This window comes from Delphinus delphis, chromosome 10 (genome assembly GCF_949987515.2).
Source record: "Delphinus delphis chromosome 10, mDelDel1.2, whole genome shotgun sequence".
In the NCBI taxonomy this organism is placed as follows: Eukaryota; Metazoa; Chordata; class Mammalia; order Artiodactyla; family Delphinidae; genus Delphinus; species Delphinus delphis.
In genome coordinates, this window is record NC_082692.2 from 27,771,327 (window position 1) to 27,798,562 (window position 27,236).

Below are 27,236 nucleotides of genomic sequence, written 5' to 3' on the forward strand. Positions count from 1 at the left end.
TTGAAATATAGTAAATACAAGGAAGAAACATACATAAAGGAATATTGAAAGTTTAGTTGATTCCCAAGTCCTCTCTCTCTCCTTAATACGATGTTTATTGTTCTAAAATGTTAAGTTGATATATTGGTTGTTTGGTGCCTATAAAATTGAAAGAGAAAATAACAGTGTCTAAAAATGTAGCATAAAGGAACATACCACAATATATTTATTTGATCGAACAAGAAGATTGAAATTAAAAGGCAACTCTGAGCACTGATATACATCATTATATTTATAATTGAATATCCAACACCATTATGCATATCTCTGGTAAAAAAAAAAGAATAGTCTTTCATTCAAAAATATATTAAATATATACTTGATAAAACGCAATGGGGAAAGAAGCAAGTTCCGGGAGGAAAAAAAAAAATTCTGCCATACTTTCTGGGAGGCCCTTCAGTTCTAACCTTATCTTTGGAAAGCAGCTTGCTCAAGACCGTGCCTGGTTTACATGACTTCCCTTTCATTTTAGCTGTACGCTCCCTTGGGCCCAACGGCCAGGACCCTAATCAGGCGGGATCTCCCTGGAACCCAGATACAAGTTTCTGTCCCCACCTTTCTCCTCTACTATCATCTCCTTCTCTTTTGTTCTTTATTTTAATTTTGTACAGTGGAATTGCAGCTACTGCATTTTATTATGAGTGAATTTAGGGAAACATGTTTGGGACCTAATCCTTTCTTGGCAAGACTGTGGAGAATGAATATTTTTCAACATTAAAACCCTTCTCCACCTTAACCAAGTAACCAAGGTTAACATCACCAGTGATAAAACATATCCATATCTCATACTCCGTGATATGATAGGAGGAGAAGGGCAGTTCACCTCTGGAGTAGTTAACCCTAAAATCCATAACCCCAGTCTCATCATGAGAAAACATCAGGCAAACCCAATTTGAGGAACATTCTGCAAAATATCTGAGCAGTACTCTTCGAAAACATCAGAGTCTAAGATGACTAAATGTAATATGGGACTGCGGATGGAATAGAAAAAGGACACTAGCAAAAAAGTCTGGAGCTAATAGCATTTTTTTTTTTTTTTTTTTTTTTTTTTTTTTGCGGTACGCGGGCCTCTCACTGTTGCGGCCTCTCCCGCTGCGAAGCACAGGCTCCGGACGCGACGCGCAGGCTCAGCGGCCACGGCTCACCGGCCCAGCCGCTCAGCGGCACATGGGACCTTCCTGACCCGGCGCCCGAACCCGCGTTCCCTGCATTAGCAGGCAGACTCTCAACCACTGCGCCACCAGGGAAGCCCAATTTACTGGTTTTGATCATTGTACTATGACGATGTTAGATGTCAACACTAGAAAAAAACTGAATGGAGGGTAATAAGGAACTCTGTTATCTTTGCAATAGAGATAAATCTTAAGCTATTATTCTAAACCTAAAATTATTCAAAATAAAAAATTTAAAAATCTCTTCTGCTTCCGAATGTTGATAGGATATAAACACTTTAGTGATTTTATTATTTAAATAGTATGCCTTCGTTTTTCCAATATATTGTCCTTATACCAAGGTTTCAAATTTTTCCCCCAAACTGCCCCATACACTTGACACTTTGTTAGCTTTTTTTTTGTTTGTTTGTTTTGTTTTGTTTTTTCGGCACGCGGGCCTCTCGCTGTTGTGGCCTCTCCTGTAGCGGAGCACAGGCTCCGGACGCGCAGGCTCAGCGGCCATGGCTCACGGGCCCAGCCACTCCACGGCATGTGGGATCTTCCTGGACCGGGGCACGAACCCATGTCCCCTGCATCGGCAGGCGGACTCTCAACCACTGCGCCACCAGGGAAGCCCTAGACTGAAAATTTTTGAGGTAGCAAGGAGTGACCTCCTTAAAAAGGGGATGCTTTTATAGAATGCAACCATGGCTCAACACTTAACCCATAGTAATGATCAGATTTGAAGATTCTTTGTACCTGACCATTGGTTGATGAGATTCATCCATTTAATAGGCAGGGGTAAATACATGTTAGTGATCCCCACTCTTTCCATAGTAAAAACTACATTTAAATAAATATAGAATTATATTTTAAATATATATTATATAATATAAATGTATAACAGTCCTCAACAGAATAGAAATGTAGTTTTCATATCTTTTGATTTGAAAAGTACATAGGGCATATTTTTTTTTCTCAGTGCAAAGTTTGAAGTTCATAGCAATTTTTAGTATTCTGCAATAAAGCCATTATGTATCAGGGACAAAGTTTGGGGACATCTGTCGAATAACTATATGCAAACATAAAATATTCTCTATTATCTAGATGTCCTCACTGCGGAAAAGAGTGCCTCAAGTAAGAAAGTTGACATCTATCTTAATTTGATAGTACCTTCCAAATTAAAGTAAAATAAAATATAATAAACAGAAGACAGAGCTAAAATTAGAAATGTCTTCCTTTAATATTTCAGAAGATTCTTTGACATTTTTCAGTACCTTGAGATCAGCAGGAACCTAAATTATCTTACATAGAAAATGAAATGGTATAGCTGAAAGAAGTTAAATTTAGGAAATTGGACAGACATGTTTGGCCAAGCTCTGCCTTCTACCTGCTGTGCAACCTTGAGCAAGTTGCTTAAACTCTCTGAGCCTCAAGTTTATTATCTGTCTATAGAGTTCTCTTCTACTTGGCAAAATTAGCTTTACTGTCTTTGTTAAGTATCATTTCACAGGTCCTCTAGCTCTTCTTATGCAATGCCGATCATATGAGGGGTGTTGAATTAACTTTTCTAAGGTGCACAGGATCTCCTAGGAAGATTTTGACTAATATTCCTCTAATTGTCCCTGGGATGTAGAGTTAAGGAGATTTATTGCTATAAACTAAGGTGTCCATGAGAATTACCAAGGACAAGAAATGATGAGGAGATTCCTGAGGTAAAATTACATTGAAACAAAGGGGAAGTAAGGCCATATTTAAAACAGACTTTTTTTTTTTGGCTGCTTTGGGTCTTTGTTGTGGCGCGGGCTTTCTCTAGTTGTGGTGTGCAGGCTTCTCATTGCGGTGGCTTCTCTTGTTGTGGAGCATGGGCTCTAGGTGCGGGCTTCAGTAGTTGCGGCACGTGGGCTCAGTAGTTGTGGCTCGCGGGCTCTAGAGTGCAGGCTCAGTAGTTGTGATGCACGAGCTTAGTTGCTTTGTGGCATGTGGGATCTTCCCAGACCAGGGCTCAAACCCATGCCCTCCTGCATTGGCAGGCGGATTCTTAACCACTGTGCCACCAGGGAAGTCCCCAAAACAGACATTTTTAACCAGGGTTCCATGGATAGAGTTCAGGTGGTCCATATACTTGAGTAGGAAAAAAAGTGCATTTAATTGAAATTCAGTATTTCCATTAGTAGTTTTATGACTTTGTCACCAATAGAAATCCCAAATAATTTTCTCTCATATTATTCTTGTTCCAAATATCTTAAAATAATGAGTAAAAATTGTTTATACTCATACTCCTACTTTGAAGTTATACTAGTTATTAGAAATGCCACTAGATCTTGTTATTTTCTATATTATGAAGACGCATCTACATCAGACTTTTGGATTTTATTATATTTTGATCAATGAATTTCAATGCAACTGGTTAACTTGATAATTCTATGCATGTTATTTTGTACATTTAAGAAATATTTCAAGAAGGAATTCAGAGGCTTCAACAAACTGCCAAAGTGTCCATAGCACAGAAATGTTAAGAACCCTTGGCTTAAGACAAGGGCCTACACCTCAGACAGCTGCTTTGGGTGTGCTGGAGCTCACTCTGGTCCTGTAACCCAGCTCGGTGGTAATATTCTGGGAAATAATTCCACAGCCATGTAGGATGATGAGGAAACACAGGGCCCCCCAGCTAGAGCCCTGAGAGGTGGAAAGAGCCTTTTTGGGGACAGGAAAAACCTTTTCTTCACTAGATACATATGGGATCGTAGTTCCCCGACCAAGGATCAAACTTGGAATTCAGGCCCCCTGCAGTGGAAGCTCAGAGTCCTAACCACTGGACCGCCAGGGAATTCCCTGTTACTTGGTTTTCTACAACCTTGTGTAGAGTTTATCAGCATTAGTACTTTGCCTTTATGATCTGTTGGAATTATCACGAGCACCCTTTGGGCCACTGCAAAACCGAAACCACAGTGGAGGACGTACATGTGTGTCCCCGAAGTTAACCATCTGAATCCACTCCTGTGGTGCTGTCTTTCACTCAGCACGATAATCTCTAGGTCCTTCCGTGTCACTGCAAATGGCATTATTTTGTTCTTTTTTATGGCTGAGTAATATTCCATTGTATATATGCAGCATTCTTAATACTGAATGCAAGACCCTTTATAATCCAGCCCAGCTACCATTACAGCTTTATCACCAGATACCCCACACTTGGTCCCTCCCCATTTCTCCCAGCTTTACTTAACGAATTGCTATTCCTCAAATATGCCGTGTGCTTCCAAGCCTTATGCTAGTCCCTCTTTCTGTTTTACTGGTGAAGCCTATTTATTTTTTTAATGCCTCCATCCATAGCATTTCATGTGCTGGTAGTGTTCTTGGGCCAAGACAAAATGAATTGCTGCCTTATTTGTGTTCCCCAATACTTTTACGAACACTTACATTACTTATCTGTTTTTATACGATCACTTGCTTACATTCCTGTCTTCCCAACTAGATTAACTTCCTCAAGGAAGTTAATAGACCCCTTCTATACTTTGCTTACTTTTGTGTCTCCTAGAGGGCCCAGCTCAGTGCCTGTCATACAATTAGCACCAAGTTTCTGCTGAATTAAAGTTACATTAGAGACTAGACACTAGAAATAATGCCACTTGCAGCAACATGGACGGACCTAGAGATTGTCATACTGAGCGAAGTAAGTCAGACAGAGAAATACAGGTATCATATGATATCACTTATATGTGGAATCTAAAAAATGGTACAAATGAACCTATTTACAAAACTGAAATAGAGTCACAGATGTAGAAAACAAACTTACGGTTACCAAGGGGAAAAGTTGGGGGAGGGATAAATTGGGAGATTGGGATTGACATATACACACTACTATATATAAAATAGATAACTAATAAGAACATACTGTATAGCACAGGGAACTCTACTCAGTACTCTGTGATGACCTACACAGGACTAGAATCTTAAAAAGAGTGGATATATGTATAACTGATTCACTTTGTTGTACAGCACAACATTGCAAATCAACTATATTCCAATAAAATTTTTTTTAATTAATTAAAAAATTTTTTAATTTAAAAATGTAATAAAAAGAGGAAAAAGAGTCTAGACACTTGTGTGCAATAGATCATTTCCATCAGCTGGCTTCTTTCAATCTATATTGTATTTTCTTCAAACCAGCATTTACAACAGTTTGATTACAGAGCATAATTCACTCCAGTGGATGGGGCGTTTTCACTAGTCTTGCCCATTTTTTTTCTTGCAATGTCACTGGAGTGCCTTGAGCACGCAGCCTAATTCTACACACAGAGCAGCACTTCTGTCCTTATCAACCTCCCACAGACCGCGAAGCCCTCAGTGTGCCTCTGTCCTTTGCCACAAACATGAGGTTCACGTTCCCTCTCATGGCCATTGGCCTGGAAGTTGCCATGATTGTTTTATTTGGATTATTTGTTCAGTATGAAACGGATCAGAACGTTTCCCAGCAGCCCAACAGCACCAAGTCACCTACCGTGGATGTGGACAGATACCTTGACCTGTATCCTTGTGAGTAAGCAATCTGCTTCTTATTGTACATTTTTGGGTTCTCAGAATGTGGACCCATTTTGGGTTCTCAGAATGTGAGGTCTGTGAATACCGTAACCCCTAGCACTCTACATGGGAGCTCTTTACAGAATTATGTGATAGTTCTGAGTGCTAAGGTTATTATAAGTTTATGCTGGGGCATCTGGTCTCTGTAGTTAATGTGTTTGGATAGAATCTGTGTTTATTAAAATATCAGAACAAGAAGCTGAAAATGTAAATAATTGATCAATGTTTTGTGTTTCCTACATGCTGCTAAATGACCTTATTTTTCCCTTCATCACTAGTTCTGCAAGGTATAAAAATATCCCCCCCCCCAAAAAAAAGACTCAAAGTTAACTTTGGAGGAGAAAGAGTAGAAACAAAATGGAATATTGAGAAGGAATTCATGTAAGGGCCTTAAGGTATAAGAAGGGGTATTAAGGATGATATAGGATGTAAATGATGTACTCAAGGCTTTATAATATTCTGAAAGGAAGACTGTTTGTTCCTCTGAGATGAGAAGAAACGTGTGAACACCTGAGATATTTTAAAAGCAGGACCCTTCCCTGGGAATGGCAACTGGAGGAAAGAACGGATATAGTTTCAAGTTTGGACAGGCAGGCTATAAAATACTTAGTATAAAAATAATAACTACCATTTACTGACTGCTTACTATGAGCCAGGCATATTCATCACCTTGTTAACCAGGGAGGGAGGTTGTGATATAATCTTGTTATACAGACTGTTTATTCAGTGAGGCACAAATAATTTTAGTATTTATTATTTATTAAGTGTTAAATTTTATTAATTTATTCAATTATTTTTGTAGCGATATTTATTATAGTTCTATAGCATATGTCTAAGCTTTTTAAAGAAAATATGACATTTGTTCTCTCATTCCTACACATTTTTGAGGGAGTTTATATAATGAGGAGTAGTCTCATGTAGAAACTGTGACCTAGAGTTGCCAAGCGACTCAGCCAAAATGCACATTCGCAAGTTAAGGGCAGAGTTAGGACCATAAGTCAGAGACTCAGGGTCCAAATCTAGTTCTCTTTACACTACATAGATATCCAAACGGGTTCTTGATTAAAGAATTTTATAATTTGCAAGTTCAAGAACACCAAAACAGAAAAGAATTCTGTTCAACTCTGTATGCTTTTGTACATTTTGTTTCTTCCTCCAGTAAACATTTTTACTATGCACCAAGCACGTGCTACCGCAAACTCACTCAAAGATGAAACAAGTAAGATGTCGTTATTGTAAGACTCCACTGTTCGGTACAAATGTAAACGAAGAGCTGCAGTATGGCATAGAAACAAAATGCCAAAAACATAATCTAAGATTAGTGTTATTCAAATAAAGTTATCTTAAGAGATCAAAAGCTCTGTAATTTGCATAATTCAAGCTGAATTCTCTCAGTGCCAGCGTCAACACTCATAGGTAAAACTTCAATTCAGAATTTGAGATAAAAGCCAAGTTGGAGAGAAGAGTTACTAAACATGGTCATTTTTTTCAATTGCCTAGCAATCATATAACCTTTATACTCTGCTTGCAAGGAACATAGAAATCCATTCATTTTATGATGCATTAAGAAAATATCTATTTAGCTCCCAATTCTCGTCAAGCAATCTTCGAGGTCCTAGGCTCTAGGCAGTAAATAAAGCAAAGCAAACAAAACAAGGAAAGTCCACGCCCTCGCTATTACCGAAAGTGGAGTCTGGCTGCTCGCCGCTCAAAAGCCAATAAAGAAGCAAGTTTGGTGGAAAGGAAAGTTTGCTTTATTATAGATGCTGCAGCTGAGGAGGAGGGCAGACTCCTGTCCAAAGGCCGACTCCTCCCCGCCCCCCGACAATCAGGGCGCAAGAGCTTTTACAGACGGAGGGAGGGGGCTACATGCAGAAAGAGCACAGTCAGCTCTGACAGTCCTCTTGATATTGGTCATCAGTGGTCTGATCAGTGTCATATTGATTGTTTTAAGTACTGTTAGTCTTTAGTTCCAGGGTTGGTTTGTTCCCATTTCGTTGAGGCCAATTCTCAGAATTGTGACAGCTTATGTCATGGCTACAGTCTGTTCATCATGTAGTTAACTTCTTCCACCTGGCCGGGGTTTCAGTGTCTATAAGGCAGCTCACAGCATGTGGCTCAGGATATTATCTATAGCCCATGAGGAGGAACTAAAGGTCCTTGACTTTGGTTAATGATTAAACTATTATTATTTAGTCTTTTTGGACTGCTATTCTTTGCTTCTGCATTTTCTCACTTCTATTAAACTTATTCTTTGGCTAAAGTTTTTCCACAGGCAAAAGGCAGGTGGAGAACATGGATTGGGGGAGGACCGTAGGGTCCTACTCTATTTCATTATAAAGTTTACATTCCAATGGGGAAACCCAGACCATATACACACACACACACACACACACACACACACACACACAAACACATATATATATATATATGAATAGATATATATTCAATATGTATATATATATTCATATTCACATATGTACTGTGCTGGGAGGGGAAAAGAATTTACACATATGTACATATATGTACATATGTGTGTATATACATATGCATATCTGTGTATAATACAAGCAAATATATACATGTATATATTTGCTTGTATGTTATACATACACACAGCACACAGCCATACACTAACACACACACACTCACATGGTAATAAAATGCCACAGCAATAAACAAAGCAATATTTAAAAAATAGATGTACCTGGGCCAGGGGGATATCCTTTCAGCCTTTCTCAACCAGGGTTATGTGAATGAATTAAGTCTTACTAGCCCAAGGCATCCACTGCATACAATTAATTAACTTCTCTTCTGTGCTTCTACAGTGGTACCAATTCTGTACCATCTTTGAGAGAACTAGAAAATAGTTACTTAAATCATTATCTTGTTCCATGGTTTAAATGAGAAATCTGATTGAGAAAGGCAGTTAATGTAGAGTCTGGATAGGTCTTTTTGATACGAAGTGACATTAAACAGAACTAAAAGAGGCAAGAGAATAAGCTATATGGAAACGGAACAAGGACATTTTATATGGAAGAAACAGCAAGCGCAAAGGCCCTGGGGTATTTAGTATATGCAGTGAGCAAGCAGGGAAAACAAACTCAGAAGTGTGAGAGTTCGGGTGCTACAGAGCCTTGTAGACCGTTGTAAGCAAACTGTTTTTATTCTGAGTCAATAAACAATTGGAGGACTTTGACAGGAGGAGTATGATATGATTTAAGTTTTAAAGACATTCTTCTGGATGTTACGTAGAAAAGAGTTTGTAGGGGATCAAGGGAACAACTAGGAAGTCATATTACGAGAACCATCTAGTAATCCTGAAGAGATATGAAAGTAGGCTGGACCAGAGTCATAATGGAGGAAGTTCCGAGAAATGGTCAAATTCTGGCTATAACTTGAAAGTATCGCTAAAAGGATTTTCTGTTATATCAGCTGTATCAAACATGAAAACAAGAAAGGGATCAAAAAATGATATCTAGGGCAGGATTCTTTTTCACTTCTTTAAGGAAACATCAAATCACAGTTGCCAGTAATAATAATGATTAACAATCAACAGCCAACACAGACACACAGACACACACAAACCACAACATCTTCCTCACTATAAGGGCAGTGAAGCCAGGACATAGGCAGGGGGCAGGATAAGGGAAGAAGAATTTAAGCAATAGAGGCCCCTGGGGGCCCAGAAGAAGGGCATTACACAGAACACAAGGTGAAATTTTACATGGAAGGCAGTCTTCACTCATTCAAAATGCTCCCCATAACTCAAGTCTATACACAATTAAAAGTTCTCTCTTCTGTAAGGTGGCTCCCAAGATCTAAAATTCTGGTTAGTACTAATCTTCCAGTTCAGCTCTGTTATCACTGGTTAAAATATTTGGTAGAACAGCCCTAGAAACCACACAATTATACTAATTATACCTATATATTTTTTCCTACATTTCAAACAATTGATGTACATCAAACTTATGCAACAGCATAAGTCACTGGAGAGAAGATTATTAACTATTCACTCACTAAGAAGCAAAGTTCAAGTCAGGTCAACAAACATTTGGGGGCACCTACCCAGCACCATGGACGGTGCCAAGTTCAGGGGTTCAAGCACGGAAGAGGCGCATTTCCTGCCTAAGAAGCTCACAGGGACTTTCACCAGTTCTCAGTTGCAGTGTGGTGAAAGCTATGAATTTTTCACAAATAAATAAAGTAGGACCTTAATTTACATTTAAAATAAATTCAATAGGATATAATTTTATTCATCTCTCTCCTCTCTTGCATTCCTCACTATGCAATGCAGAGAAAGGGGTGATATCACACAATCCTGGCATCTGCTCCCATCCCAGGGCACAACTACGGAAGTGGGCAACACACCTGAATATCACATTGCATGTCATGACGGACCCCAGAGAAACTCACCTGAGGAACTAGATACACTCCACGGTTTTTGGCCTTCATGGCACCCAGCAAAGTGTTGGCCAGTTTGTTGAGGCAAATAATTTGATAAAGGAATGACGTTTGGCTGTGACTGTCAACTAATCCTTGCTAACACATAGCAAGACTAGAGAAAAGTTTAAGGAGAAGGCTCCTTGAAGGCTGTTAACATGTTACTAGAGATTCTACAAACACAAGGTCTTTAATGCCTACAGGACATTAAAACCACATCAATGAACTTTATGTCCTCTGTTAAACATTAGAATCCATTAGTCTATCTTTTTTTTTTTTTTTTTTTTGCGGTACGCGGGCCTCTCACTGCTGTGGCCTCTCCTGTTGCAGAGCACAGGCTGCAGACGCGCAGGCTCAGCGGCCATGGCTCACGGGCCCAGCCGCTGCGCGGCATGTGGGATCCTCCCGGACCGGGGCACAAACCCGTGTCCCCTGCATCGGCAGGCGGACTCTCAACCACTGTGCCACCAGGGAAGCCCCCATTAGTCTATCTTGAACTTTGAGTGGATCCCATGTGTGATCTTGTTACACTGATCATTTGAAAAATACTGATTCACAGTTACGCAGATACTCCAAATGTTGACATAGTTCATTATATAATATCAAAAAAGGATACTTGTTAATATCACCAACAATCTCACCAGAAACCCCAAGAAGTTTCAGAAAGCTGGCAAGCTTGTAGTGGCAGACATAAATATTCTGAAATTCTAATTTTTAATTTACTTCTAATTTTTAAATTTACTTCTTATTTAACCAAGTATAGTTGATTCACAATGTTGTGTTAGTTTCTGGTGGAATTCTAAGGTTTTTTTTTAAAACTCAAAATGTATTACTGGCATACTGTGAGTTCTTTTCATTGAAATCATAACATCACTTCGTTCATTTTTCAGAAAAAGTTAATACCCATTTGAAAAACCATAGTTTATATCAATCTTTTTTCCAAAAAAAAAAAAAATGGAGTTCTGTGGAAAAGTTGCTCACTCAGTTCATAACTCAAACAATAACAAACGTGCTTTTTCTTTTCTGAGACAACCATCATGTTTCAGTAGTGCTTTACGTGTAAAGACATGTATGAGAGGGTTAATAGTTACAATTAATAGTTTTTACTGATTCATCAAGGAATTTGTAAGTAAAACTGGCTTTTTTTACTGCAAGTGTGTGGTCAGGAAGAATACCAGACTACTAATTCAGTTTGGTACCACTGCTTTCATTCATGCTAAAGTACAAGTAGTTTTCTATACCATTGTTTTTCATCATCTGCGGAAATATCAACACAGTGAAAAAGTCAAATAACATCCTGAATTAGAATTATCATAAAAATAATTTTAACCTCAGATTCCCTGAAAGTGTTTCCAAGATGCCCAAGATGTCTGCAGATCACACTTGAAGAATTACTGAAGATATAGGTAAACTGGCAACGAATGTACACAGCACTAGAAATTATTTTATGAATTTCAATACCAGCAACAGATTAGTATGATGATTTATTTTTAAAATCTCAATTTAAGAATATGCTCCTATATTTATTCAGATATCATTCAGTTCATTTATTTATTTATTTATTTATTTATTTTGGCTGCGCCGCACGGCTTGCAGGATCTTAGTTCCCTGACCAGGGATTGAACCCAGGCCAGGGCAGTGAAAGCACCGAGTTCTAACCACTGGACCACCAGGGAATTCCTCATTCAGTTCATTTATTACAAAAGATTCAGCAAATCTAGATATACGTGACAGGCAAAAGGTTACAAAAAGTGCAGGGTAAATGATTCCTAGGAAATTGTTTGCTGCTATCCTAAGTGATACAATGCTTGAATTAACATGCTGTGTTTTATAATCTAACAATAAGATACCAGCCTCCTGTATGCTGCCTTTGAGTTGACTCATTTCGTTTACTTAAAAGGACTGGAAGCAATGAGCACAAATAGAACCCATATCTTGCCTTCTAACTACCATTTTCCACTCAGAGGCTCATTCCAGGTCAGGGCAAAGCAAGTTCAATGTAAGCCAAGTGTATAAAGACTAATGGGGGCGTGCCAAGAGAACACAAGATCCTACTTGAAAGAGCACCAGCTAGCCAAATTGGGGATAAATAGAGCATTAAAAATAATAATGGTATGACGGTAATAGATTATAACACGCTGAAACAAAGAAAAATTGATGATAAATGGGCACAGACAAGCACATAAACAAATGAAATAAAACCAGAGGGATGTGCACAATGTTACAGCTGTGCCCGGCAACACTGTGCAGAGCATCTGGTGCTTGAGGGTCATCTAGACGTATGCCAGGTAAAGAAGTGTTGGGTATAGGGGAATTCCCTGGCGGTCCAGTTGTTAGGACTTGGCACTCTCACTGCCAGGGCCCCGGGTTCAATCCCTGGTCAGGGAAGTAAGATCCCACAAGCCATGTGGCGTGGCCAAAAGAAGAAAAAGTGTTGGAGGTGGGATGGGGCAGACATTCTAGGCAGCACGCGTATACAGGAAATAGAGGAGAAAGAAGGTTCTGTTTCATTTTTCTGTTGGTTGGTGGTAGGAGAGGGAGAGTTGGAATCATCAGTTGCATTTCAAAGACATTGAGTTATCGGGGCTTAAAAGATACCCTAGTCCAAGATAAATGTGAAGTAAAATATAGAACAAAAATACCAGACGTTGCCAAGTTTACTTTAGAGGCTAACGTTGCCTGCTAATTGACAGAGACAGACAAATACTATAAGATATCACTTACACGTGGAATCTAAAAAATAATACAAATGAATCTATATACAAAACAGATACAGACTCACAGACATAGAAGACAAACTTATGGTTACCAAAGGGGAAAGGGAACAGGGATGGAGAAATTAGGAGTATGGGATTAACAGATATAAACTACTATACATAAAGTAAATAAGCAACAAGGATTTACTATATAGCACAGGGAGTGTTACCCAGTATCTTGTAATAGCCTATAATGGAACATAATCTGAAAAAAATTTTTTAAAAAAGGCAAATCACTATGCCTTATACCTGAAACTAACACAGTATTGTAAATCAACTATACTTCAATTTTTTAAAATTGCCTGCTACTGAGAATATCTGATTTAGACAAGTCTTGGCAGTCTTTAAAACCCATCAGAAGACTTCACAAAAGTTCCAATCACTAAAGAAATCCCTTTTTCCTTCTATGAAGAGGATACTTAATTCCTTTAATGGCAGAGTCTTGCACCATAAAACTAAACTCATGACCCTCTCCTTTGTCCCCACCCGCAAAAAAAAATTCCTAGTGCAGGATGAAAGACAATACATAATCCTGTTTATAAACCTTTTTATCCATACCTTTCATACAGAATCATTATTTGTCAAGAGCCTTCTCAACTTTGTAAGCTCTCTTAGATGAGGTTCTTAAAGCCCCCTTGTGGCGAAAAGCAGTAACAAGAATTAGATTTGGGGGAGGGGTGGGAAACAGTGGAGCACTGTTAATACAAGAAATTCCTCCCTCTATATAATGTCTGGTTTTCCAACAAAGGAAGAGGGGAATAGAATCTGAATAATTATTACTCCCAGTGTGAGACATTACAAAATTAGTTAAAACAATTTTTTAATTAGTTGGTTACTGCACACTTTAAAATCAGCTGATGACAGGAGGAACGAGAGTACTCTCGGAAAAAAGAAAAGAATGTTTAGAAAAACAACTTGGCATAATGAAAAAAAAAGAAAACAACACAGTGAAGACAGTAAGACTGGGTTCTTATTTTTATTTTAGTTTTGTGATTATAAACAACTCACCTAACTTCTCTGGATCTTAGAGTCCTGACCTAAAAACAAAATAAAATAAACGAAACAACTTATAGAGCTAGGAGAGACTTTGGGCTTCATCTAATCCAAACTGTTCTTTAAAGAGGAGAAAACTGAGTTGCAGAAAGGTCTAGGAAAATCATAAACAGTAAGTAACGCATACTCTCTGAGCTCCACTCCAACTTAGTCTATGATCTAAATCAAATGTTTACATAAAAAATTTAAATGGTGGTAAAACAATCTGTAAAAATAGATGAATGCATGTGGTCACCTATATTTCCAAAATCAAATAGGTTGATGTTAGTTGACAGTTGCCCATCGGCAGGTCAGGTAAAATCCCAATTCTGAAGTTCTCTGGGAAGATATGAGATGAGGGTGGGCATCCAGAATGCGGGTATAAGTCAGATTATTGCCAATAGGCATTATCGCACTAGGAAAAAAAATAAGACTGCAGCAGTCTCCTCTCTGAGACCTCCCTCAAAGCTGCTAAGGAGAGAGAATCTTCAGAAATCTTTTTCCGTTTTCACCCTCCTCAGACTGACTGTCTTGGGAGGTTGCACCAACAAATAAAATGACCAAAAGGCTCACTGCGTGGATGGAGTCGAAACAATGATGACACTGTGTGTACCTGAATCAGCAAGTTTGGTCTGGTTTTCTCATTCTCTTTATTACATTTGCAGCACTCATATACAAGTGAGACTAGCTTCTAGACCACCAAAGGAACCTCGTAATTCAGTCTATGATGCCAACTTCTGTCTGTCCTGGTATTTGTCATAGAGTAAGATGGTAGGGTAAGTCCCCACGGCTCCAACCAGCCCTTTTCAAATACTGGGAATCTTTGGAAAGACAGCATCATCATCCACTTCCGGGTTTGTGATCACTGCCACAGATTAGTTGATCGGATTTAATCTGAAAAGTTTGAAAAAAATGTAGTATGCAAGCTGTGTTGGGGAGAGAGTCAGGACAGTTCTACAGAGACGAGGGGAGCCCAAAGGGAAGGTGTCACAGACTCTAAGAGCGACATTAGCCTGAAAGAACGTTATTGGGGAGTGTCTTATGATCAACACCTGCAGCAGAAGTGTTTGCGCAGAGAGAGAAGCCTCAGCTGACCCCACTAGAAACTCTGAGACTGGGATTGTCTAGCTTCAGGTGGCCCTCTCCCGAGGCAAGGGGATGCACATGTGAACCAGTCACTGGGCTCAGGCTTCCCGAGGGAAGGCCTGTGACCTGTATAAAAGAGTGTTTCCCAGAGGGAAGGGAGAGCTGTCACCTGGCAGCACTCCCTACAGCCCCAGGAAATGTGAAATATAGCTTTTGCAGTATTGCAGATGAGAACACTGAAGCTCCCAGAGAATAAGTGACTTGCCCGAGGTCTCACAGTCACGTGATACAATTGGGGGATATCAGCCTACATCTCCAGAACCAAGTCAAGTATCTGTTCCTCAAGAGGATACAGCCTTCCTTCCGTTGGCTTAGAAAGTGTTAACAAAGACATTATCCCATATGACTTGAATAATGATCTAGTAAGATTTCCAGGGCTGGTCCTATTATACACATTTGATAGATAAAGACAGCAGCTCATTCATTTAGTCAATGTTGCCTCTTTTCCTATATGCACGCTTTTATGACAGATTCAAGGGAGCAAAGGATGAGTATGCCCTAATCCCTTCCATCGGGAAACTCACAATCTAGTGCAGGCAATGGACACCTCACCAAATAACTATTACAGTGTGATACGTGCTAAATAAATGGTAATGCAATGTGACAAATGCTGAAGCTGAGGTTTGGGAAAGACAAGAGGAAATATTAACTTTCGCTGGAAATACTGGGGAAGTCTGCAAGAGCGGGTGATACTTGCACTATGTTTTGCAAAGTTTTCCTCAGGTGGAAAGTAATGGAAAACTCTTCAGGGAGAGGATGAAAGACACACTGGTATGATAGTGCATAGTCTTCCAAGAAAAGGCTCAGACACTGAATAATTTGCCCAAGGTCTCCTGGCTGGTAAGTAACCAAGCTGGCACTTGAACCCAGCCTTTGGCAGCCCAGTTAACGTTCCCTTTGTAGTGTTTTCTGAAAAGGATGTAGCACTTAGTAAATGGAATATGCTATGATGTAACACTTTCTCAGTGGTCCCCTTATGCAGATTTTTTTCCCCCTGCTCTTTTGCAGTCTTCCAAGATGTGCATGTTATGATATTCGCTGGGTTTGGCTTCCTCATGACCTTCTTGCGAAAATATGGCTTCAGCAGTATGGGCATCAACCTACTCATTGCTGCTCTGGGCCTCCAGTGGGGCACTATTGTACAGGGGATCCTGCAGAGCCATGGAGAGAAATTCCACATTGAAATAAAAAAGTGAGCACCCCTTATTTTCCAACCATTGTGTTTTCAGAGCAATTGTTTCTCTGCTTAGTCTCTTGACAGTCAGCCTCTGAACTAGCTTGCAAATTGTTTCCTTTCCATGATAGAAGATCGTTGAGATCCAAGGACCTAAATCAATGCCTTGCTCAACTGAACTGGACCATACATTCATGTCTATATCCACTATGATTTGACCTTAAGGGTATGAGAAATCTCCTTCCATAAAATTATTATTCCTTCCTTATTAAGGTAATAATAATAATTATTATTCCTTTACCTTATTAAGGTAAAACCCTAAATGAGGTAAAGAACAGGGAGGTTAAAGGAAATGTGAGAGCAACTAAAGATTGTATGGTAATTGGAGGCGGGGGTGGGCAAGAACGTGGGAGAGGATAAAAGTAGGCCTGGGAGAAGCACCTGATGGGGACAGGTGGGGAGAGGGCCCTTGAACTCTAGACAGGGTGATGCTATAGTTCATTACAACTCATATATGTAGGGTGTGCATTATTCTTCAATATCTTCTTTCTTCTTCCCTCAGCATGATAAATGCAGACTTCAGTACAGCCGCAGTTCTGATTTCTTTTGGAGCTGTCCTGGGAAAAACAAGTCCAATCCAAATGCTGACCATGACAATTTTAGAAATTGCTGTCTTTGCTGTCAATGAACATCTGGTTGTCGAGGTATTTGGGGTAAGTGTTCTATCGATACTTACCTAGCTTTGAACATCACAACACATGTATTGGATGCCCACTATATTCAGGGACAAACCTTGGTGACAGTGATACCATAGCAAATAGTACTCATAGTCATCATTTGAGTGCCTACTGTAAACCAGGAGTTTTATAAACATTATTTAATTGCAGTATCACCACAACAGTGTAAAGTATGTATTATGATGTTACTATTTATACACAATAAAACTGATGATCACAGATGCTAAATGACTTACTTGCCTGAATCTGGATTCAAATCCAGAATTTTCTAGCTCTACAACTCTTTTTATTAAAATACATTTTCTATCAATGATCAATTCCTATTTATATTTCAACTACTCATTGAATAGCTCTTTCAAAGCCTTTCATTAAAGCTTAGATGAAATTTCTTCTCCTCCGTGAAAATCTCATTGATTCTCCCAAGGAAAATAAATAGAATATTTCTGGGCACTCTCCAGTATTTTATTTATGCCTCTATTGAACATGTAATTCAATAGCAAATACTTTTGGTAACTTTCTAGGTGTCATGTGTTGGTGATTCAGTGACAAACAAATAGTTAAGGTCTCTGTCTTCATAGGGTTTACAATCTAGTGGGGGAGACAGACACCCAACAAATGATCATACATTCAACCATCTACCTATAGAATCATGCACACATACACAAAAATATTACTGTAAATTGCAACACATGCTTTGAAAAAATAAATAGAGCGGCTCTGAAGGAGTATACCTAAAAGATCTAATTTAGACTGTGGAATCAAGGAAGAATTATGTAAGGAAGTGACAGCTAAACTGGACCTGAAAGGTACATAGGAGTTTATCAAGCATGAAAATTTAAATAAATTAATAAATTTGTATCATTTTCCTACTTTAATAAGTACAGAGCAATGCCTTGGGTTTGGCACACTGAACTTTCCATCTAGAGACAAGAAATGTAGAAAACTGGATCAAATCCATTGTGTCCTAAAGAGGGACCTAAAATGCGCTTCTTCAAATGAATCTTGGACCTCAGCTCGTTTTCTTTTTCTTTGGTTTTTTTTTTCTTTTTTTTTTTTTGTGGCGGCACTGAGCAGCATGTGGGATCTTAGTTCCCAGACCAGGGATCGAACCCGTGCCCCCTGCAGTGGAAGCACAGAGCCTTAACCACTGGACCGCCAGGGAAGTCCCTCAGCTGGTTTTCATATCATCATTGCAGGGTGAAGCTTCTTGAAACTTCAAGTCTTTGAGTTACAATGAAGTGAGCTTTTACTGCAATGTCAAGCGAATGCAAAAATCATGTTTGTTTTGTATCAAGTGCAATGCATAATATTTCACTGAGAATATCTCTAACCTTGAAAAGTAACCTAAAATGTATTGAGTGCCCACTAAGGACCTAACAGTTGAAAAACATGGTCCCAGCTCAATCTTACCACAAACTGTATTAGCTGGGTAACATTTCCCCATTTTACAGAACTGGAGATTCAAAGAAGTAGAGTAATTTGACTAAAGTCACATCAGAGAAGTACCTGACCTAGGATTGAAAGTCAGTTCTGTGTGGCTCCAATGCTTGCACTTTTTTGTTTTTCCCGATCCTGTTTTATTCCCTTTCTCTGACACATTTTTTCTCTCTCTTCATCTTTTTTTCTTTAACCCATGAAGCAGTTCTTTCATTGACCTCCCTCCTGTAGTGAGTTTCACCTTTATTTACATGAATGTTTTGCCACCCTCAGGCCTCTGATATTGGAGCATCAATGACCATCCATGCCTTTGGGGCCTACTTTGGTTTGGCTGTAGCAGGCATCTTGTATCGATCAAGCCTGAAAGAAGGGCATCGCAATGAAGAGTCTGTGTACCACTCGGACTTGTTTGCAATGATTGGTGAGTTGGGATGAACTTGCCTGATTCTTGTCTATTTGGTCAGACGCAAGGGAATACCCCTATTTTCCCCTAACTCTTAGATAACAAAGCATAAAAGGAAAGACATCTTGTCCGTGCCCAATGCAAACGGCTTCCCCTGGACTGCCTTCCATATTCAGAACGAATACCCCTTTTTGTGATTTACTACAGGGACTCTTTTTTTATGGGTATTTTGGCCCAGCTTTAATTCAGCCATCGCTGATGCTGGAAAGAACCAGTACCTGGCCATCGTAAACACATACTTCTCTCTTGCCGCCTGCGTGGTTACAGCCTATGCATGCTCCAGCCTTCTTGAGAGCCGAGGCAAGCTCCATATGGTAAGTGCCATGTTAACTCCCATGGAACTTTCGCTAAGCGACCCTGATGGCTGCTCTGATGACTAGTTCACTTCTGCGCTGCCCGAACAAATCACAACACTGCAGACCTTGGAGAATAATCTGAAAACAGCATTCCTTTATTCTTCAAATGTGTACTCTGGCAAATCTAGTAGGGAATATAATTATGCAAAAATGAAAGATCTGAAGCGTATTTCTTTAATGATAGAGCTAACTGTCCCCAAGTTCTTAGAAAATCTTTCTTAGAAACAGGAATTTCTACAAGAGTAAAAAAAGAGAGTGGGGGAATGCAAGTTGATTTTCTAACAGCAGATATTTCTCTCAAAGAAATAACAACTAAATGTAATGTGGGATCCTGAATAGGATTCTGGAAAAGAAAAGGGATATCAGTGGGGATACTGGTGAAATTCAAAAAGGTATTTAATAATATTACACCAATGCTAATTTCCTAGTTCTACAGTGATGTAAGACGTTAACATTGGGGAAAACTGGGTGTGGTATATATGGAAACCCTCTGCAATATTTTTGTAACTGCTACATGTCTAAAATTATTTCAAAATCAAACTTTTTTTATATCTCCCCCAAGATAGTCTTTTGAGTTTCTTGACTAAGAGCTTAAAGAAATATCAGTGAAGGAATAATCTTCAGATCAGCCACTCTTCCTTTCTGAGCTGAGGGAGAAAAAAGATATTGTACCAAAATATTACTTTCTTTTTTTAAATTTTTTTAAATTAATTTATTTATTTTGGCTGCGTTGGGTCTTCTTTGCTGCGTGCAGGCTTTCTCTAGTTGCCTCGAGCGGGGGCTACTCTTCATTGCAGTGCACGGACTTCTCATTGCAGTGGCTTCTCTTGTTGCAGAGCACGGGCTCGAGGCGTTTCACTAGTCGTAGCACACGGGCTCAGTAGTTGGGCTCACAGGCTCTAGAGCACAGGCTCAGTAGTTGTGGCGCACGGGCTTAGTTGCTCCACGGCATGTGGGATCTTCCCAGATCAGGGCTTGAACCTGTGTCCCCTGCATTGGCAGGTGGATTCTTAACCACTGCACCACCAGGGAAGTCCCACTAAAATATTTCTAAGCATAGCTAAGGACATGTATTTCAGTTCTCTACAAATTGTTTCATGAGAAAAAACTGAAAACAATAAAAAGAAGCAATCGTACATGTACAGCTCAGTGGTTCTCTTTCAAAAGCACAGATAACCTGTCTTCCTCTGGCAGAACTGTCAGAATATGATTTTTCTGAGGAATTCTGGTAAATGGAAACTGGTTACTCTTTCCTCCACCCTCAAATGTTCTCAGAAGAGTGACACTTGCAAAAGCTGTTGTCTTTGATGTGTAATGTGTACTTTTCAATGTCTCTAAATCCCCTCTTTGATTATTGGAATATCATGGACTCTGCAAAAGCACACAGTGGCCACAGGCTTCTTTCAGTTCACGGTAACCACAAATGCATTCCAAAGCTGCATAAAGAGGCAGAACACTGCCAGAATAACTGCTGTATATTTCCACCCTCCTACTACAACTTCTTTTGATTTCCTCACATCCCTCTCCACACTGGTCTTACTAATCTGATCTCTCATGCATGACCAAAGAACCCTACAACAAGGATACCAAGTGTCAACTGCTGGGAAGAAAGGCCTTCTGAAATTACAAAGAACCTTCTTCTTAAAAAGGAATCCTGGGACTTCCCTGGTGGCACAGTGGTTAAGCCGCCATGATCCCAGTGCAGGGGGCCTGGTTTCGATCCCTGGTCAGAGAACTAGATCCCACATGCATGCCGCAACTAAGAGTTCACATGCCACAATTAAGGAGCCCTTGAGTCACAACTAAGGAGGCTGCCTGCCGCAACTAAGGCTGAGTGCAACCAAATAAATAAATAAAAATTTTAAAAATAAATAAAAAGTCCATTCCCCAATAATATTAAAAAAAAAAAAAAAAGAACGAATCCATAACCCTCCCAACTGAAGAATGTGTGGTGTATGGAATCCACTGAACCCACGATTACTACAGTCCTTCTGAACTCCTCCTCCTTCCTCTCACCTCACTCACATTTCTGTGCCCTACACAGGTTCACATTCAGAATGCAACCCTTGCTGGAGGAGTGGCTATAGGCACTACTGCAGACATGGCAAATACCCCATACTATGCTATGATCATTGGGAGCATTGCAGGAGTGGTCTGCGTGTTTGGGTTCAAGTTTCTGACTGTAAGTATTAACAAGACACTCTGAGTCAAACTTTGGATCTGCCCCATCTTCTTCTCACATCCCACCAGCAGAGAAAAGCTATGAAAAGTCCTTTCCTAAGCACCTCTCCTTGGGTCATTCAACATGTCAGTGTTCCAGTGGTTTCTACTCTTTCTTGCTTTCTTTTTTTTATATCAGTTACTTATAACAGTATGAACTGAACGTACTTGTATTGCTTTCCTCAGGGCAGTTCCATTAAAGGTTTTGTTGTTGTTGATGTTTGTTTTGTATAATTAAGGACTCTGAGCCCTATTCATGGGATTTAGGATACCATCAGTAGTTAAGAATGAGTAGGAGTTAAAGTCACTCACCTTCAAATCTATCTACATAAGACTGAAATGAGCAGTTTTGCCACCAGTGTATTCAGATTCTTTGATGTAAGCAGGTGTCAGATAAAGATGGAGAACTGGCTTGCAGATAAAAATTTTCCTGCATGGTCATTGACTTCAGTCACACAGCTCTCTATACTTAACAAAATAATAAAGCTTCCTCTTTTTACAATTTTAGCCATTTTTCACTACTAAACTGAGGATCCACGATACGTGTGGGGTCCATAACCTACATGCCTTACCTGGTTTGATAGGAGGCCTCGCCAGCATTGTGTTCATAGCCTTGGAGACAGCTGACACGTGAGTGAAAGAATGGGTTTTCCTGTTCCCCAAGGTCAAGTGCTGTTTTCTTACTCTTAGAGAAACCCAGTGATGAGAGAGCTTTTTCTTTAGCAGTCCAGACCACAGTTCGTAAGTACTGTTCTTATTGAAGCCAAAGAGACACAACCAAGATAAAAGAATTGTATTGGAAGATGTTTCTTAACTAGCATTATTAATGTTTATTTTTGTTTAATTAACGTGTTTATTTAAATTTCTCTATCATAGGCAACTGTCTCATTGCAGATAGGACAATTTGATCATCACATTCAGATTACAGTAGGCTTACTCTTTTACTTGGTCCTACCAAAATCAAGCATATGGGGCATATGTGATGAACTGGCAACCTTTGCATCCAATCCACACAAAGAAGAATGAGTTAACATAATGTGGAGAGCATTTGGATCTGGGGAATCAGAAAGACTGGCATATGGTTCCCACTTTGCTACCTAGTTAAGTGGCTTTTGACAAGTCACTCAGCATTTCTGGTTCTAAGTTTTCTCATCTGTAAAATGAGAGACTTGTACTATTTATTCTCTGAAATCCCTTCTAGGCTCTAACAGACTTAGATTCTTCCCCAAGTGGCCAGAGAAAGAACAGCCATCAGTCAAATTTAGGAGAATGGAAGTGATGCCATAAGCCATGAGTCGTAATTTTATGCAACAAGATTGGAACAATTTGAAATGAATGTCATCCATGCAAAACAGCTAGGAAAATTGTAGAGTTCAGATCACTCAGGGAGTAAGGAAGGAGGAATAAAAATGCGCAATTTTTGATTGAAAACATGAGGAAAAGGTGAATGTGTTTGATGATGTCTCAACAAGACCACTGGCTGGAGTTATATAATATGAAAAGAAAGTGTTTCTCTTCCATTTTAGCAGATTAAAATATTACCATGTTAAGACCAGTAATGATAAATATTTGAAAAACTTGCTTCATCATATTTTCTACTGAATAGAAAATTTGCTTCCTCTTCATGTGTATAGGTGACCCATTTCTTCTGTTGTTGTTTCTTGTGTTTTTTTTTTTACTACTTTTGTAAATTTGGAGGACAACCCCAGAAATATCACATCTTCTTTTAGTTCTTTCCAGGACCCAACAGAGTGTTGAGACCAAACACTGATGTATTTTAATGCAAATCAAGCGTGACAAAAGTTTGAGTTAAAGAGTTCAACTCCTAAGTATTATAGTGTGTAAACGTTCTGTACACACACTTAAGAGGTGTCTCAGGATTAGAAATAGAGGAATTCTTGAGCATCATGCCTGGATCAATTCCATAGATGCAATAAAACTAGTCTGTCTGGCTCTCAAAGGCTGGGTCTTGCTGGGTGGCCAGATTTGGGGTAGGTTTCATGGTTAAGAGTCCAATCCTTGGGTATACAGGTTTAGCAACTTCTTAATTTATTCAGGAGGCATTGAAGGGGGCAAGCCTTGGAAGGCCCATTCACATGTGTGGGTAAAATTCACACATATTTCACACAGCAGATAAAATACATTTGTACAAGAGCCAAATCTATTTACTCACATGTGTCTATTCAGAATATTAAAATGCAAATCGGGTTTCTTGGTAAGCATAGAACAAGGAGAAGTTAATATACTTAAGGGACATTTTTTCAAGTTATGGCAGCTTTACTCTAACAGTGCTGTTAATTTTGTCTAACTCTGTGTTTTCCAAGCCTATTTTATCATGGAATAACTTGCATCAAAAACATCTTTTAATACCTTGTAAAAGGTCTTGGCAGATTCTGGTAAAATTAACAGGCAGCTTACAATAGAAGAAAATCAGATGAGTTAAATACATATTAAATATTCAACCTTGCTAGTAATCAAAGCAATGCAAATTAAAACAAGTTATCCATTTTTCAGTTATCAAATTGATAAAGATTTAATAAATTATAATATTGAATGGTGGCTAAAGTGGAAAAATGGGGATATAAATTGTATAAGGTCGTATTTGGAAAAGCCCTTAAGAAGAATATAAACCTTTACTGATAATCCCATTTCTAGATAGGTTTTATTTTAGGGAAATTATTGGACAAGTCCATAAGCATATTCCTAAGAGGATATATTCTCACAGCATATTTAAAAATATGAAACATCAGAAGCAACCTAAATACCCAACCTATAGAACTATAATTACAGTATATTTGTACAGTGTAATACTCTAGTAATTAAAATTATGATCCAGATCTACATTTACTGACATGAAAAAACATTAAGATTTAATGGGAAAATCAGTATCATGACATGCTTGCATTTTTATAAAAATACTTGCTTATATTTTACATGTTTATACTGATAAGATTGGAGGGAAATTAAACTTTTTCCCTTCTTTTCTTAATTAGTGGTTTTGAAATTTTTACAATGATCATATATTACCCATACAATTTTTTCTTTAGTAGAAAAAAAGTAATAAACCCTTCAAATAAAGAGAAAAAAAGGAATCTGAGTTAAGTACATTCTTTTCCCTGAAGGATGAGGAAGAAACAACACATTCTCCTACTTCAATGGTTTGCTTTCCTGCAATAACTCAACTATTTGTTAATTGCCTGTTAAAGAGTGAGGCACTGTGCTAAGGGGATTCCCACACTCCTAGTTCATTTGACACCCTTATGCATTTCTATAGCTTTTTATCACATTCTTCTATTCCCCAAATTATAAGGAATTTTTCACTCATTAAATTTTAAGGTAACTACTTCTAAGATATAGATGCACTTTAATATTTTCAGTGAGTTGTCCCTACAATACATGGTAAAATTAGCTTTTCTGATTTTTAATTTCATCACAATTGTTTTTGGGGGGATGAAGTAAGGAGAGATGGCTGCTCACATTTGTTTTGTATATTGCTCCATCCTCAGTGCCTAGAAGGGAAGCTGGCACAAAGCAAGTACCCAATAAGTAGTTGTTGAATGAATCAGAACCTCGTACCGTATTTTTAGAAAATACTAAACCCTCTAAGGAAGATCTTTTTTTTTTTTAAAAGTCTTTATTGGAGTATAATTCTTTTACATTGTTGTGTTAGTTTCTGCTATATAACAAAGTGAATCAGCTATATGTATACATATATCCCCATATTCCCTCCCTCTTGCATCTCCCTCCCACCCTCCCTATCCCACCCCTCTAGGTGGTCACAAAGCACCGAGCTGATCTCCCTGTGCTATGCGGCTGCTTCCCACTAGCTATCTATTTTACATTTGCTAGTGTATATATGTCCATGCCACTCTCTCACTTCATCCCAGCTCACCCTTCCCCCTCCCCGTGTCCTCAAGTCCATTCTCTACAGCCACTATGGAGAACAATATGGAGGTTCCTTAAAAAACTAAAAATAGAACTATCATATGACCCAGCAATCCCACTACTGGGCATATACCCTGAGAAAACCATAACAAAAAGAGTCATGTACTGCAATGCTCATTGCAGCACTACTTACAAGTGCCAGGACATGGAAGCAACCTAAGTGTCCATTGACAGATGGATGGATAAAGAAGATGTGGCACATATGTACAATGGAATATTACTCAGCCATAAAAAGAAACGAAATCGAGTTATTCGTAGTGAGGTGGATGGACCTAGAGTCTGTCATACAGAGTGAAGTGAGTCAGAAAGAGAAAAACAAATACCGTGTGCTAACACATATATATGGAATCTGAGGAAGATCTTTTCATCATTCCTGAAGAAAAAGGTAGTTCCTGTTTAAGTGCTTATAAGAATTTGTGAACATTGATCAAGAGTTTCAAAGAAAATAAATATATGAGATAAAAGAAAAATTGTAACAAATGTTTGTTTGCTGGTATGTAATGATGCACTCTGGCCTGGAAGGGGCAGGCATGCATGCCCTCAGGAGATGAGCTTTGTTTGCTGGCTTGGAAAAACAATGGAATGTTTTTGGCCTCCTAGGTCTGCCATGGCCAAGCAGGCAGCTGCGCTAGGTTCTTCCATCGGAACAGCACTTGTTGGAGGGCTAGTCACAGGTGAGCATAAAAAGTAAACATATGTTTATATCTCATGCTCTCAGCATAATAGATGATAATAAATATTGTTAAATTTCAAATTTTTCTAAACTTCTGACAGTAATCATGTAAGCTCAAGGGGATGACTTTACAACAGTATTTTAATTACTTTGCAAGTTGATTTTCCTCTTCAGCATCATAACATGACTTATTTTCTCCCCACTTTCACAGGTTTGATTCTAAAGATACCTATCTGGGGACAACCAGCTGACCAGGACTGCTACGATGATTCTGTTTATTGGGAGGTACTATATAGTGTTCTAAGGACGTACATGATGACTACACTAGGGAAAGTTTTGCTCACCTCATGTCTAGATGTCTGTGTGGCACCCCTATGATGAAATTGGTTGAACTCCCTATTTATAGAGAGAAATTGAGAAAATGTGCCCAGAAAGATAAAATCAGAAGCTATGATATTTTCCAAAGCAGAAACTAGATGAAGAAAAGACAGACTTTAGTTGGCAAGTGCCCTTTCACTCCTCCGAGGGCAATAAAAAAGCTCCTCATAAAACTATAAGAATCCTGGGCAGTGGTGTGAGATTTTACCCCACATATAAAAGTAGACGAACCAGGTGGAGCACACAAGGTTGAAGAATTTCAGTGAGTACACAAGAGGTTCTAGGACTAACAAAACATCAGCTTCTTTCCATCCTCCAGTTTCTACCTCTTTATTTCATTGACATTTTCTCCCAAATTATTTCCTGCAAAGCTTAAGACTGACAGATATTTGGATGTGTTCCATGGGATTTTCAAAGAGAACAGGTTTGGGAAAGCGAATGTAGTCAGGGTGGGCGGGATAAATATTTTTGTTTTATTATTTTTTCCCAACTCAAACAATTTTTATTTCCAGTTTTTTCTAAGCTTGAATAATAATTACAGAAAATCTTTGTTTTGATACTAACCTCTGACAAGCCCAGTGAAAGAAACTATCAAAAGTGCCCTAATCTTTTCTTTTTTTTAAGGTCCCTAGGAGGACAGAACTGGACGTGTTCAGTCATTTCCATGAACATGGCAACCACAACCAGTTAGAACCTGAAGCCTAA

General features: G+C 38.9%; 1 protein-coding gene across 1 annotated transcript; it reads left to right on the forward strand.

The window, feature by feature from the left end:
* The first annotated feature begins 5,563 nt into the window (after positions 1-5,563).
* Positions 5,564-27,236, forward strand: RHAG (Rh associated glycoprotein). Its single transcript, XM_060021624.1, has 10 exons — positions 5,564-5,726; positions 16,157-16,340; positions 16,885-17,035; positions 18,770-18,917; positions 19,107-19,273; positions 21,360-21,497; positions 22,044-22,165; positions 26,081-26,154; positions 26,365-26,438; positions 27,156-27,236. The coding sequence occupies exons 1-10, from the start codon at positions 5,564-5,566 to the stop codon at positions 27,234-27,236; spliced, it is 1,302 nt and encodes a 433-aa protein (XP_059877607.1).

Bases quoted from the DNA above. Each gene is read 5' to 3' on its own strand.
- RHAG (XM_060021624.1), top strand. From the start codon at position 5,564: ATGAGGTTCACGTTCCCTCTCATGGCCATTGGCCTGGAAGTTGCCATG. The intron at 21,498-22,043 runs GTAAGTATTAAC...TTACAATTTTAG, and splicing joins TTGGGTTCAAGTTTCTGACT to CCATTTTTCACTACTAAACT. The intron at 26,155-26,364 runs GTGAGCATAAAA...CCACTTTCACAG, and splicing joins TGTTGGAGGGCTAGTCACAG to GTTTGATTCTAAAGATACCT.